The following is a 12,688-nucleotide window of genomic DNA, read 5'->3' as shown; positions in this document are numbered from 1 at the left end:
AACTCATTAGGAAAAGTTGTCAGAATTTTCTACAAAAACAGAAGCTGTTTAAAAAAAAGAGTTACGTCATGAAAATAGGATCATGTCTCATAAACGTTATAACCTAGAATTGTAAGATACTACCCAAAAACTATTTTTTAACCTGTAATATATAATAAAATTAACCCCTTAAAATGGAAAAAGAAAAAAGAAAGATATTAGCAAGCTAAATAAAACAAGTTATGAGAAAACAAACAGTCAAAAACATTGTGTTTGTCTTTTTGAGAATCTGTATTACTTGCAAGTGTCATTTGGTTCAAGGACTCTTGTTTTCTAATATTGAGGTATATAGTAGGCCTAATAAGATATCATGCTAGGTGTACTTTTATTATTAATATTTTATCTAAAAGTTGGACAAAATCAGCAATAACTTTTCCAACCTTTCTAAGAATTTCTTTCAATTTGAATACATTGGCTAATTAATTTGATTAAATATAACTTCTTACTAGTCCCCCCCCAAAAAAGACAAACAGTAAGCATCCGACTACATGAATCAACAATATAATCAGTTATCAAACAGCCAAAGATTAATGTTTTTAAAATAGTACATTGCCTTTGAGGCTCATTAATTCAGACTGCGTCTGAAGCAGAGATATATGGTTATAAACGGAATGCTCTCAAATTTTTAAATATAGCTCAACAACTGCATAAACTTTTTTTTTTATTATGATCATGTCTTTTGGCACTTTGTTTATTTATAGCAAGTATTTCTTGGATGGTCCATTCATGGAGATTAGGCAGTTCTTAATATGGGGTTACAATGGATGGAGATGAGACGTGTGCTCACTTTAAACAATGTTGTTTCTCAGCACATTATGTTATAGTTGCAATTCTGCTGGCTTAATCAGCCAGACATGGAGCAAACTGACCACTGCAGAAGGGCCAGTGCTCACTAGTGATCCCAATCAGTGACCTGGGTATCTAAAGAAACTCAAAACAAGTCAGAAGCAACAGCAATATTTGTAAATATTTGACTGATTTTTTTAAGTGTACCTATCCAACAAACGCATTTTCCCCCCAAAAAAGAATTGCTTTAACAAATAAATGACCAAAAACAAGTACTTTCATTTTTGTTGCATGTTTGTTTATTTACTTACTGGTGGTTGTTTCCTTTAAGTGTTTTTTTTTTTTTACCTGTAGGCGCGTTGCCACGTGCCTGGCCTCGAGAGAGCGCCGCTGCGGTTCTAAAAAAAAATGACAGATTGACGTCAATGGAACTGACGCAGAGGCAGAGCAGCAGCAGCAGCAGCATCCCGCTAACCAGCAGCACCTCATCCATCTAGCACCAGCAGCAGCAGCAGCAGAAGCAGAGGGGTGTTTTCTCACTGAGCATCCTCCAGAAAGAACGGTAGGGACATCACCGCCCCACTTGTGTGTAGAAGAAAGCCATTTGAACCAGGCCTTCAAATGGCGTTAGGGTTATTTTGCCGTCGCAGTTCGTTAAAAAAAAAAATTCGTTTCGGGTTTGTTTTTGTCATTTTGAGGCTAGCTAAGGGCTAACCGTGTTAGCTTCATTTCTGAACAGGTGCACAGTAATATCGGTTGCTTCGCGTTTATTAAAAAAAATAGCCCATAAATAATGAAAAACTGCGGCTTTTTTATGGTGAGGAAACCTCACTCGATACAAGCGAAGTCCTGTACCCGTAATTGATTTTTAATGCAGAATCATCCGTGATTTTCCCTTTGAGGAAGTAACTCAACTGAATATTCAATTCTACTTCACTTCCTGTCTGGTTAGAAGAAGAAAAAACAGCGATGTAGTTTCATTTGGTTAATCTGTTGAGTCAATGTATTGTGCGCATTTGCTGTTAAAAATAGACAAAATTGTATCACCTTTTATCTAACACTGTAATTTTTACTCATAAAACAAGCCAAATGTTCATGTTTCCAAACATTTACTGCACGTGCCATTTGTTTGTGTACAGATAACGTTTAAATGCTAAAGAAAAAATACTGTTTATGTCTTTGTTTCTTTATGTTTTGACTGATTTTTAAAAAATAAAATAGATCTTTTAAATACAACATTGTTAAAAATATATTTTTGGAGATATTTCTGTGAATGAATAGATACCAGAAGTACACTTTAACACTCAAGTATTGCCTTGTTGTACAATGTCGCATTTTGTTATCTTTTAGTACACTCATCTTAGAGTTTGGGAACAGGTCATACCTTTAGTGTCATCGTGTTCTCCAACTCAGAATTTCTACAAAATTAGTTTGGATCTCTTTTGTATTTGTTGTTCATATTGTAATGCCCCGAATTTACTTAATAGATGACATTTGCAAGGTTTTTCGATATATATTTTGTTACATGATTATATATATTGTTATATGGTATATATACGTTATTTCAACATTACTCCAAATGAAATTACATCCCTATTGAATATAATTATTATTATTACAACAGAAGGTTATTCCTGATCAGTTTATGCAGTGTCCATGTGTAATGCCAGACATTTCTCCTTTCAGAAACAGACATCTGCATCAGTTTGCATATTTTGTAAGGGATCATGTTCAGACATCAGCTAGCTTAATTAACCTCATGGAAACAAAAACAAATGTTGATGGATCCTTCACCCTCCTTTCTCACATGTTTTTCTTCCACTGTTTCCCCTGTGTTTGCTCGTTTTCACCCTCCCACCACCATTTCTGTTCTCCCACTTTTCTCCTCTGCCAAAAAGTCTCTCTCCTTCCCCTCCTCTTTTAATCCTCCCTGAATTTCCCCAATTGTTTGCCACAGAGATAAAAGATAAGATGGCCACCTCCTCCTCCACCCTGGAAGAAGATGAGAGTTTGAAGAGCTGCGAGATCTTTGTGCAGAAGCACAACATTCAGCAAATCCTCAAAGAGTGCATCGTGAACCTCTGCATCGCTAAGCCTGAGCGTCCTATGAAGTTCCTGCGGGAACATTTTGAAAAGCTGGAAAAGGTTGGTAATAAATTTGATCATAAAATATGAAACTTTGTGTATATGATGGTGGTTTATGTTGCTTTTTAATCTTGAAAATGTGTTATGATCTGTATTTTTATTGCAGTGTCTTCTAGAAATAAGCAGTTTTTATACATTTCTGGAAAAAAAATATTTTAGATTAAAACAAAGTGTTTACTTTTTAGTTATGCTTTGTTGTGTTTTTTACACATATTTTTTGGCTAAATATAATCAAAAGTTTGTGCTATTTCATAAGCATTGTAGGAACATTCCAGTCACTTAGAATTAACAAAGAAGATTATACTTAACCTGTTTATAATAAAGGTTTCATTTTCATTTTTGTAATAGGAGAATCCATTAGGTAAAATCAGATCAGCTCCCATAAAAGGCTTCAGTCTTTGTATTTAGAGACAGAGATTAGACTTCTTGGATCTGCATTTGGGATGTTTTAACCCAGCAGAGGACAAAGGAAAGTACAACTTTTCTTTAATAAACACGGGCACAATCAAACACAATTAATGAGCTTCTGTAACATATGCTTAACCTCATATTTAGCTTAACAGCTGTGTGGGTTCAGACCATTGAGAGACCTGGCTGTTGCTCACAAGTGGATCATGAGATGCACTTGTCTGAACAATGAGCTTCTCTTTAACACCAGTGATACAAAGAGGTCATCAAGGTGTGTGAGCTGAGGCTGCAGGGTGTTAATAAAAACCCAGCCATGAAGAAAAAAAAAAAATTAACCTACCAACAAGAGGAGTGATTGTAATGAAAGATCATATGCAGAAGGACAGAGCTTAGTGTTCTGATGTCTGGAGGGGGTAGTCCTTATCTTTGCTGCAATGTTGTCGTGTGCTTTTTGCTGTCATATGACAAGCATCTGGTCCTTGGAGTTTTTTTTATTCTTTTTTTAGTCAGCTGCTTCAGCAGATTTTTTTTAAATAATGCAAGAGCTAAGCTTGGGATACAAATTTGAACCTACAGATACAAAGTTAGTAACATTTTGGAAATGAAAATAGTTTCTTCCACCATACTTCTACTATGCAACACAGGGAGTAGTGAAATGAAAGGGACAAGTTGAGTTGAAACTATTGTTTCTTTGATTGTTCATGTGAATAACTGACAAACTTGAAGCTGCTGCTGTTTATATTTTTTCTCTATAATGCTGCATAGTCAGAGTATCCTGAATACTTATGGAAGTGAGCCCAGCTTTAGTAAGTTTAAAAAAATCTTCATAAAATGGCTCAAACTATATACTGAGTTAGACTCATCGCATGTCAAAGCATCCATATCCCAATTTCTGCCATTAGTTGATGTTTAAGAGTCTTGATCTCAGCCTTTACTGTCTATGGTGCAGCAGCTACATCTTTTATGTAACAAGGTGGCAGAACTGTTGGTGCTGTTTACTGCTTAAGCACTTAATTCACCTATAGGTTGTAATCATTGCCTGTGCCAAGCGGGTGTAAATTTGTAACTCCTCAGTCTGCTGCTGTAGAACGTGCTTTGGTTTCATAAGGCTAACGGGTGGCTGTCATTAAAAAGGCTGCATTGTTCTCTTTGCTCAGAGAGAAAATGATAATGGAGTTTAAAAGATAAATTGTTTTCTTGTTCTCTCTACATCTTTTAACATAAATCTTGACTTGCTCATAGTAAAAAGTTTGTCTAACTTTGTGTATTGATACACAGAATTAAAAATTACCTTTTTTGGGGGGGATAAAGTGGATTGTTCTATAAGCGTAGCTTTGTCTGCAACCTGTGGGAAAAAAAACTTGCAGAAATGCTTACAAAGGCGTCATGCTGTCAACAAAAGTGCTCAGAATATGAGGTCAGTTGTTCAGAGAGCTGAAACCGGCTGTGCAGGCTTCTGTGCTGTCCCAGTTTTTAAGAGGATTACAGTTTTCTTTTCCTGCCACACTCAGTAACTTTCACAACATTTTTTGAAAGCAAAATATTATTTCCTTTTCATTTGAATCCATGTATGTTACTCCTAACTGTTATCCTAAAGAAAACACTTCCAAGTGCAGAAAACTATTCTATATATACTAAACATTTCAAATATGTAATTATTTTAAGATAGTGTGCATGCTTGTTTGTCTGAGCGTTATCTCTGTGATGGAGTAAGTGACCTTTACCCTGCTGGCCACCCAAGGACTTGGGTTGGGTTAGACTCCGCCCCTCACTGACCCTGAGTAGTATTATAGGTATATAAAACACAGAGGAGTGAAGTACTCCAGAGGTTTTTTTTGAATCAGGAATAAAAAAACAACAACTTACATTTAATATTTTATGTTAAAAATATTACAAAATGAATAGTTGAAATTTAATTTCTTTCTGGTTTTTCTTTTTGGGTTCATTTTTAATCATGTTCATTTTCTGTAATACACATAGTGCTCTGCACATGGAATCCTAGGAAACAGCACAAGATGCAAAGGCTGTACAGAGTCCTGGATTTGATAAACCCCTTTTGTACATCCTGTGTCCTTCTTGAGGGTTTTTTCAGTCTTTTTCTTGTTTTACAGAAATATTTATTTTATTTCTGAAAAAGAAATTCTGACATAAGGAAAATCTTACCTTTTTGGTTTCCTTTTTTTGTTCTTCTTTCTTTTTTTTCTTTCTTTCTGCAACTTTTGTATTTTTGTAATACAGTCTTGACACAGTAGTTCCAAATGTGAAAATAATAGATGACCTCTCTCTTTTCATCCTGCCCATCTATGCATGGTAATGCTGCCTTTTATCTGCACAATGCCAGTGTCAGATGGGTGCCCTCATCTCCCCACCATCATGTGCTCAGTGTGTAATTGCACAAAAGTAATGTTCTCTTCAGTAAAAACACAAAGCAGCTTTTTTAAATTGACATAGCTGACTTTTTAAGGATGGACAAGGTGACATGTCTTCCTGATTTTGTGTAATATTTGTGTTGCATGATCACAACTCTTTAACCTTAAAAGCAGATTCAATGATGATCATGAATAAGAATTTTAAAAAAGGCTGGGTATTTTGTATTTTTTTGTTGAAACTATGAAACATTTCATGCACTAACCTGCTCGGTTTGTAAACTGGAAATGCAGTGGGGCAAATTATAAAGATGAGAGAGGCGTGTAATTTATATCATAGGTATACCTCAACTATCAGAGACAAAATGAGAGAAAAAAAATCAGAAATAACATTTTCTGATTTAAAAAAAAAAAACTATTTACAAATTGTGGTGGAACATAAGTATTTGGTCACCGACAAGAAGACCCTCTGTCCTCCACTGTATTAATGGCACCTGTTTGAAATAGTTATTTATATAAAAGACACCTGTCCACAACCTCAAACAGTCACACTCCAAACTCTACTCTGGCCAACACCAAAGAGCTGTCTAAGGACACCAGAAACCAAATTGTTGACCTGGCTGGGAAGACTGAATCTGCAATAAAATAAGCAACTTGGTGTGAAGAAATCAACTGTGGGAGTAATTTTCAGGAAATGGAAGGCATACGAGACCACTGATAATCTCCCTAGATCTGGGGCTCCTAGCAAGAGCTCACCCCATGGGGTCAAAAGGATCACAAGAACGGTGAACAAAATCTCAGAACCACACGGGGGACCTAGTGAATAACCTGCAGAGAGCTGGGACAAAAGGAACAAAGGCTACCATCAGTATCACACTACACCGCCAGGGACTCAAATCCTGCAGTGCCAGACGTGACTCTCTGCTAAAGCCAGTACATGAGCAGGCCGGTCTAAAGTTTGTTAGAGAGTATTTGGATGATCCAGAAGAGGATTGGGAGGATTTCATATGGTTTGATGAAACCAAAATTGAATGTTTTGGTAAGAACTGTACTCATTGTGTTTGGAAGAGAAACAATGCTGAGTTGCATCCAAATACCACAATACATACTGTAAAGAATGGGGGTGGAAACATCATGCTTTGAGGCTGTTTTTCCGCAACAGGACCAGGATGAGTGATCTTTGTAAAGGAAAGAATGAATGGGGCCGTGGATCGTCAGATTTTGAGTGAAAACCTTCATCCTTCCTTCCATCAGCAAGGGCATTGAAGATAAAACTTTGCACAGTCTTTCAGCATGACAACAATTCCAAATACACTGCCCTGGTAACGAAGGAATGGCTTCGTAAGAAGCATTTCAAAGTCCTGGAGTGGCCTAGCCAGTCTCCACATCTCAACCCCATAGAAAATCTTTGAAGGGAGTTGAAAGTCTGTGTTGCCCAGCAACAGAACCAAAACATCGCTGCTCTAGAGGAGATCTTCATGGAGGAATGGGCCAAAATACCAGCAACAGTTTGTGGAAACCTTGTGAAGATTTACAGAAAACGTTTGACTGCTGTCATTGCCAACAAAGGGTATATAACGAATTATTGAGTTGAACTTTGTTATTTTTTTTTTTTTTTTTTTTTTTTTTACTTTGTTTTTATTGAACGTTTTCAGTTGTCAGCATTTACATACACGGGTCAGCAACCACAACAAACAACAGAACAGACACAACTAACTGCAATTGGGCTGTTTTTCTTATTGTTATTACATTTTTTTTTTTTTTTTTTTAATACCTACACGAAATCCTCTAAACCTTTTATTGGTTTTCCATATAGTTGTACCATTTTTTCCATTTTTTTTTGAAAACGTCTAATTTTAATTTGAGTAGAAATGTCAATTTTTCCACTGAGTAAATGGTCCATATGATCTTCAACCAGTCATCTTTTCCAGGGGGCTCTACTTTGTGCCATTTTTTTGTTATCGTTTTCTTGCTTGCCAAGAGTAATATCCTTACTAGGTAAACATCTTCATTCAGTACAGAGTCTTCAATATTACCCAGATACAGAGTTGTAAACTCGTTTGGCAGGTGATATCCAATAACATTTTTTATGACAGTTGTTACATCATTCCAAAAAGATAGTAATTTAGGACATGACCAGAAAATATGAGTATGATTCCCTTCTTGACCCCCACATTGTCTCCAGCAAGCCTGTAGATTTTGAGTTGAACTTTGTTATTGACCAAATACCTATTTTCCACCACGATTCATTCGTTCCTTTTCTATTCCGTTTTTTTCCTTTCGGCCACTTGTGGGCGAAAGTAGGGGATGCCCTGGACAGGTCGCCAGTCTGTCGCAGGGTCACACATATCACACACTCACTCACATTGGACAATTTAAGGGTTGCCAATTAACCTATGAAGCATGTTTTTGGATGGTGGGAGGAAGCCAGAGATCCCGGAGAGAACCCACGCATGCATGGGGAGAACATGCAGACTCCACACAGAAAGGCCCCCTCACTGATGTTGTGTTTCTCATGTCCCCCAGCCGGGGGCCTTCTTGCTGTGAGGCAAGAGCGCTAACCACTGCGCCACCGTGCAGCCCGTCCACCACAATTTGAAAATTAATTATTTAAAAATCAGACAATGTGTTTTTTCCCTCATTTTGTCTCGTAGTTGAGGGAAGTTGATGAAAATTACTGGCCTCTCTCATCTTTTTTCAGAAGTGTTTGATAGAGCTTGTCATCTTAAAAAATGCATTTCAGGCACCTGATTATCTTGCATTTTTATGCATTTTTGAGAGTAAAATAACTTGTTTTCAGAATGGCACAATAAATCCTAGTTTTGTGATTTTCCTACCTAAAATCACATTATTGATTACCACTGTCTTTTCAGAAGTTTTCTAGTCCTTTTTGTGAACTATACTAGTGTCAGCTTGGACCAGAAAGTTGCATAGGACCTTTTATTCTAATTTTTTTCGCCAACAACCCTTGAAGTATATCTTATTTTGACTACAGGACTAGAAACTTATTCCAAGCACAGATGTTCTTCTGGTACACTTTCACAGTCAATTGTTATGGCATTCCTCGTACGTTTTAGTGTAGTTATCGTTCTTCTCAGCCTCTTTGACCTGTACCTACACCTGGGACTTTGTTTATTGTGGCAGATCTGACCTTTTGTTTTCACACTTGGAGCCTGTTCTTGTTCTGACGTGATCAGTTCAGACCATTTGGGGGGTTTTCTGATTAGTCTTTTATTAGAACCTTATTACTCCACTTAAGCGTTTTTTTTTTGCCTACTGGGTTTTCCCCCTTGAGGCATTTTCTAAGGGATTTATTGTTAAGATCAGTCTCTCTGATGTTATCCAGGATCTTGCTTTTTCGTTTTTGGCTGGTGGCTTTAAAGCCTTAAAAGTCCACAGCCCTGTTCCTTCTGTTAAGTCTGCTGTGTCAAACTTAAGTTGAAACTGGATAAGCTTTCTTGTCTTTCCAATAGCTCCCATGCCTTCTCTGGACCAGCCCGTTGTATATATTATGTATAACAGGCTGGTGTATATTTTACAGCTTGTTATATAACTTTAAAAACCCTTGCAGTTGCTTCAAATCACTCTGGTTGTCAGATAAACACATATAGAGTGTTACAAACAGGCTCAACCAGGTTTTTATTCTTCTTTAGCTCAGTTATTACACTTTGTATAACATGTTATAAAGGTCTGCCAACCCCATCTTTAACATCAGGGAGTCCTCACTGCCTGCCTTACAGGCAGTGAGGACTGTGCCATTCAGATATAATACTCAACAAAATTATAACAAATTTACATTTTTTTTTTTTGCAGGGTTTTGCTTTTGTCTGCAACCTTTCAAACTTCTTTTTTACTTTTCCCTGTTTTCTGAGCTACACATTTTTGTGTGTATTTTTATAGTTTAGTTACAAAAACATCCAGAAAACTTGAGTTCAAGTTTAGAGCTTAAAGAATGCTTTCCATGCACAAGAACCTTAAAGGTAACTCACATATGTTGTTGGTGTCCATCCTCTTTAGTTATTCATCACCACCATGCTTAGTCAAATCATTCTGTATGTATGCGCAGTGACCCAGGCTCTAAGTCTTCGCCCATGCTCATCATGATTTTCTACAGGTAAATCAGACCCTCTTCAAGTTCTCTCTTCATGGTGGTCCTTCTTTGTCCGCTTTCATCTGCCCATTGTATCCCTCTTCAATCCATTAGCAGCCAGAGCTGCCAAAAACGGGCCAAGTACAGGATTTTACGCAAATTTATCCTACAGTTCATTGATATGTTGTCACAGAAATGATGAAATAACTGAATTGAAAGTTTCGAAGAAACATTTTCAGCCTCCTAACAGAATAGAAAGAAGCAATGGGGCATTAATGAGTACACCCAGTTGATGTTCTTGTGTCTATGAGGGGAAAATGAAGTTGGTGAACATCATCACCATTGTCAGACCTAATACAGCAGTGAACATTCTGCCCATTGTAAGGCTGTAATGGTGTGGAACAGAGTGATGAGTAGACTGTTAGCTCCACTGGTGGATTAGCTTTGCACGCTTCATTACCTGTGTGTGATTGTGTGTGTAGTTGTGAATGTGTTTGGTACTTTGTTGTATTTGGTTCACTTGCACGCTTTCAGTCCAAGTAGTGGAGAGTGAAACTGCCTATGTCGCTGTGGACGGGGGCTATAAAAGGTAATCACTGATGGATGTCTGCGTTTCTTTTAATTAACTTTCTGCTACAATGAACTTTTAGTGGATTTGTGCTAAGCAAAACCAACATTTTATGATTTTGGATTAGTTTTTGCTGCACGACAAGCATTAAATCAGGAGTTAATGCGAGATGTTGTTTAAATTTGCTCATGCAAACGGATTCAGGTCATGAAAAGAACAGAACTGTCTCATTTTAATAACATTACTCACCAGTTAATTGTTTTAAAGTGGAACAGCAAATGGGTTTTAATAAAATGGTGTGTGTGGGATCGGGTTTGTGTCATGTTTTGCTCATATTTTTTTGCTCTTTAAGCGAATGAACCTTTTTGGAGAGAAAGGAGCTTTTTGTCCTGCTGATGCCAGTGTCCTCTGTCTCGTTTGTCCTCTCTCTTTTGCTCACAGCTGCCAATTATGACGCAGAAAGAGCAGAGGAGGGAAAGAAAGAGAGGAAAGGAATCTAATCTAGGCGGATGGTTTCAATGCTAGAAAGAAACCAGAGGGAGAATATTGACAGAGAAATGCCTTTTCAAAGGCGCCTTCAGAACCAGACTGCAGTTATTTCTTTCAATCTGCAGATTAGTAATATAGAGCCCTGAGCTAATTCTTCAATTCTTAAGAAGTTGGTTAAGCTTGGGGTGCTGTGTATGTTATTTTTGTCCTGCTTGGTCACTGGACACTAAACAATGAGAAGACTTGTCGAAGATTGGAGCACAATGTTCTCACTTGTGTACTGACCCAATGATCCAAGAGGAAAGCACGTAAAGGAAATGTAAGGCAAAATGATGGTTACATTGGTTCCATTCATGGAGGGAGAATATGCAGTCATGCCATTTGTTTCCATCAGAAGCCCATGTTGAGGACAGTTACATTGTAGATTATGTGCAATGACTCACTTTGACAGAAAAAGAGAGGAGGAAGGCAAGTGAGTGAGTCTGTAAATGCTGTCAAAGCTTGTGTGTTGAGATGTAGGTGTGTGAAGTACCGTTGCTTCCTGATCAGTCTCCACTGCTCAGGATGCTTGCAGTGCCCCGTTGTCATAGTGACAGAAGGTAGCGAGAAGAGCTTGCTCATTGCGCCACCTGATTGTGAGAGTGAGAGAGGGAGCCAGAGCGAGGGTAGGAATCAGTGACACAGTTGCGCAGGAGCGATGGAAAGGCAGACTTTTTGCTGCGATCAGTGTTTTCATCAGTAGACCAGCTCTCCGGCTGCTGTTTCTCTGGGTTTGGGGGAATTTGGACACTTTTTCTCTTGTGCACCAACTTGGATTATCTGCCTACATTTCCTGCATAAATGGAAGGATGCTAACATCTTTTAATGTGCCATTGAGATGGGAATCCATGTGTCTAGACTCCCATTCTTAATGGAACACAAACACAGTTTGACTCGATGCCTGGTGCCTCTGAGAGGCTGAGGGACACAGCAGGCCTGGCCAAGGGCCCTCCATGCCATGGTAAATAGCTTTTATTGAAAGGGAAACATTTGTTTACATTCCTGAAGTGATCCCTCCAGGAGGAGACAATACCTTGAACAGTTTGGATGCAATTTTGTGCAAGCCTTGTTGCAAAATAGATGTGTTCAATAGTTTGAGTGAGTAAATATTTTGTGATATTTGGTCAAAATTTATTAGCAGCGCATGCTAGAGTCATTAACTTTCAGGAAAAGAGTCATCCTTGTATGCACAGCTTTTTTTTAGTTCTTAGTGCAGGAGTTTGCAGCATGTCACCCTAACTGCAGACCTTATCACCTTTATTTAGCTGAGTGCAGGAGCTCTCATCCCTCCTCGTGCACATCCCCTGTACTCTGCCTGTGCATGTGTTGCTGAGGTGCTGTGCAATAATGTGTGTGAGTTGTTTGCATCATTGCTGCTCTGTAGTTGTTTTCTTTCTTTTTCCTGCTGGCTGTGTTCCCTCAGGCGGTGACTCTGCGTAAGCAAGATCTGCGTAATCGTGTGTGTCCTGAAGCTTGTTTGCTTGGTTTTTTGACGTGTGTGTGTGTGTTTGCATCTTCATTAGCATTCTAGTTTACACAGACAGTATGCAAAGCCCATAATAAGATGCAATGAGCAGTTAGAAGAGAGAAGAAAGACAGGATCCAGAGACCTAGAAAAAGCTGTATTTTTTTTTAAGTCTGAGTCAGGCTTCTGGTTAATTAATGAATAGTAAACATAAGTAGTTAATGCTGTTTATCATTGCAGAAAAGATTTAGACTGTTCCATCCTCTTCTTTCATGATGTTCAGAGAAGCTGGT

At 38.0% G+C, this 12,688-nt stretch overlaps 1 protein-coding gene across 3 annotated transcripts in view; it reads left to right on the top strand.

The window, feature by feature from the left end:
* The first annotated feature begins 1,156 nt into the window (after window positions 1–1,156).
* The window catches only part of prkar1b (protein kinase, cAMP-dependent, regulatory, type I, beta), a 50,645-nt gene continuing 39,113 nt past the window's right edge, over window positions 1,157–12,688 (top strand). Inside the window, exons 1-2 of one of the 3 annotated variants that reach the window (XM_004071434.5) lie at window positions 1,157–1,387; window positions 2,783–2,970. In XM_004071434.5, the coding sequence (XP_004071482.1) occupies window positions 2,797–2,970 (174 nt within the window). In that variant the 5' untranslated portion in view covers window positions 1,157–1,387; window positions 2,783–2,796. Of the gene's footprint in view, window positions 1,388–2,723; window positions 2,971–11,377; window positions 11,892–12,688 lie in introns of those variants that run through there. The other 2 variants (XM_011478185.4, XM_011478186.4) reach the window with 2 other exon arrangements.

This window comes from Oryzias latipes, chromosome 8, assembly GCF_053564925.1.
Source record: "Oryzias latipes strain Hd-rR chromosome 8, Olatipes_Hd-rR_3.1".
Taxonomy (NCBI): domain Eukaryota; kingdom Metazoa; phylum Chordata; class Actinopteri; order Beloniformes; family Adrianichthyidae; genus Oryzias; species Oryzias latipes.
This window is presented reverse-complemented; position numbering and strand designations above follow the sequence as displayed.